The sequence below is a fragment of the Tupaia chinensis genome, unplaced genomic scaffold (assembly GCF_000334495.1).
Source record: "Tupaia chinensis unplaced genomic scaffold, TupChi_1.0 Scaffold000624_1, whole genome shotgun sequence".
NCBI lineage: Eukaryota > Metazoa > Chordata > Mammalia > Scandentia > Tupaiidae > Tupaia > Tupaia belangeri.
The window spans coordinates 1189164-1189731 of NW_006160144.1; the positions used below are offsets into that span (position 1 = coordinate 1189164).

Below are 568 nucleotides of genomic sequence, written 5' to 3' on the forward strand. Positions count from 1 at the left end.
CGGGCCGCCGCGGCGCGGAGCCGGTTATCGCGCTGCGGTCCCGTGTGCAGCCCGACAAACTCAGGGCACAGCGGCAAAGGGGAGCAGGAAGGGGCCCCGGAGTCCCCGTCCGCCTCCACGCGGGCCTCGGAAGCTCACCTTTAGGAACCCAAAAATATGAATGCTCGCCCGGGAAAAGTCGGTTCGTAATGGAACCCCCGAGTTCCCGGGGGCTGAGGTCTAAAGGTCTAACCCAAGCCGACCCCAGCAGCTGCGGAGGTGCGGCCTGCAGGGGGCGCCACGTCGGGGCCAGGAGCCGAGGCGCTGCGGCCGCCGCCCGAGCCCTGCAACCTGCCAGCGCCCAGGGCGCAGGGGAAAGGCCCGCTGGACCCGCTCTCCCGCAGCAGGGCACTGAGCTTGGCGGAGACCTCGCAAAGGGAAGGGTGGAACCCCAGGCCAGTCTCCTCCCGGAGAAGGGGGCGCGGGGCTGGTGCGCGCTTGGGCGGAGCCGGCAGCCCCACCCCTCGACCCGCGGCCCGGCCCTTACCTTCCCGCCCCCCCGCTGGGGGCTCCGGGTCTCGGGGGGGGC

The 568-nt window shown here is 72.7% G+C and overlaps 1 protein-coding gene across 1 annotated transcript in view; it reads right to left on the reverse strand.

Moving 5' to 3' along the window:
• Positions 1 to 568, reverse strand: part of MAPT (microtubule associated protein tau) — a 60879-nt gene that overhangs the window by 25725 nt on the left and 34586 nt on the right. Inside the window, exon 13 of the mRNA XM_027775990.1 lies at positions 243 to 556. Coding sequence (XP_027631791.1) covers positions 243 to 556 — 314 coding nt within the window. The remainder of the gene's footprint in view (positions 1 to 242; positions 557 to 568) is intronic.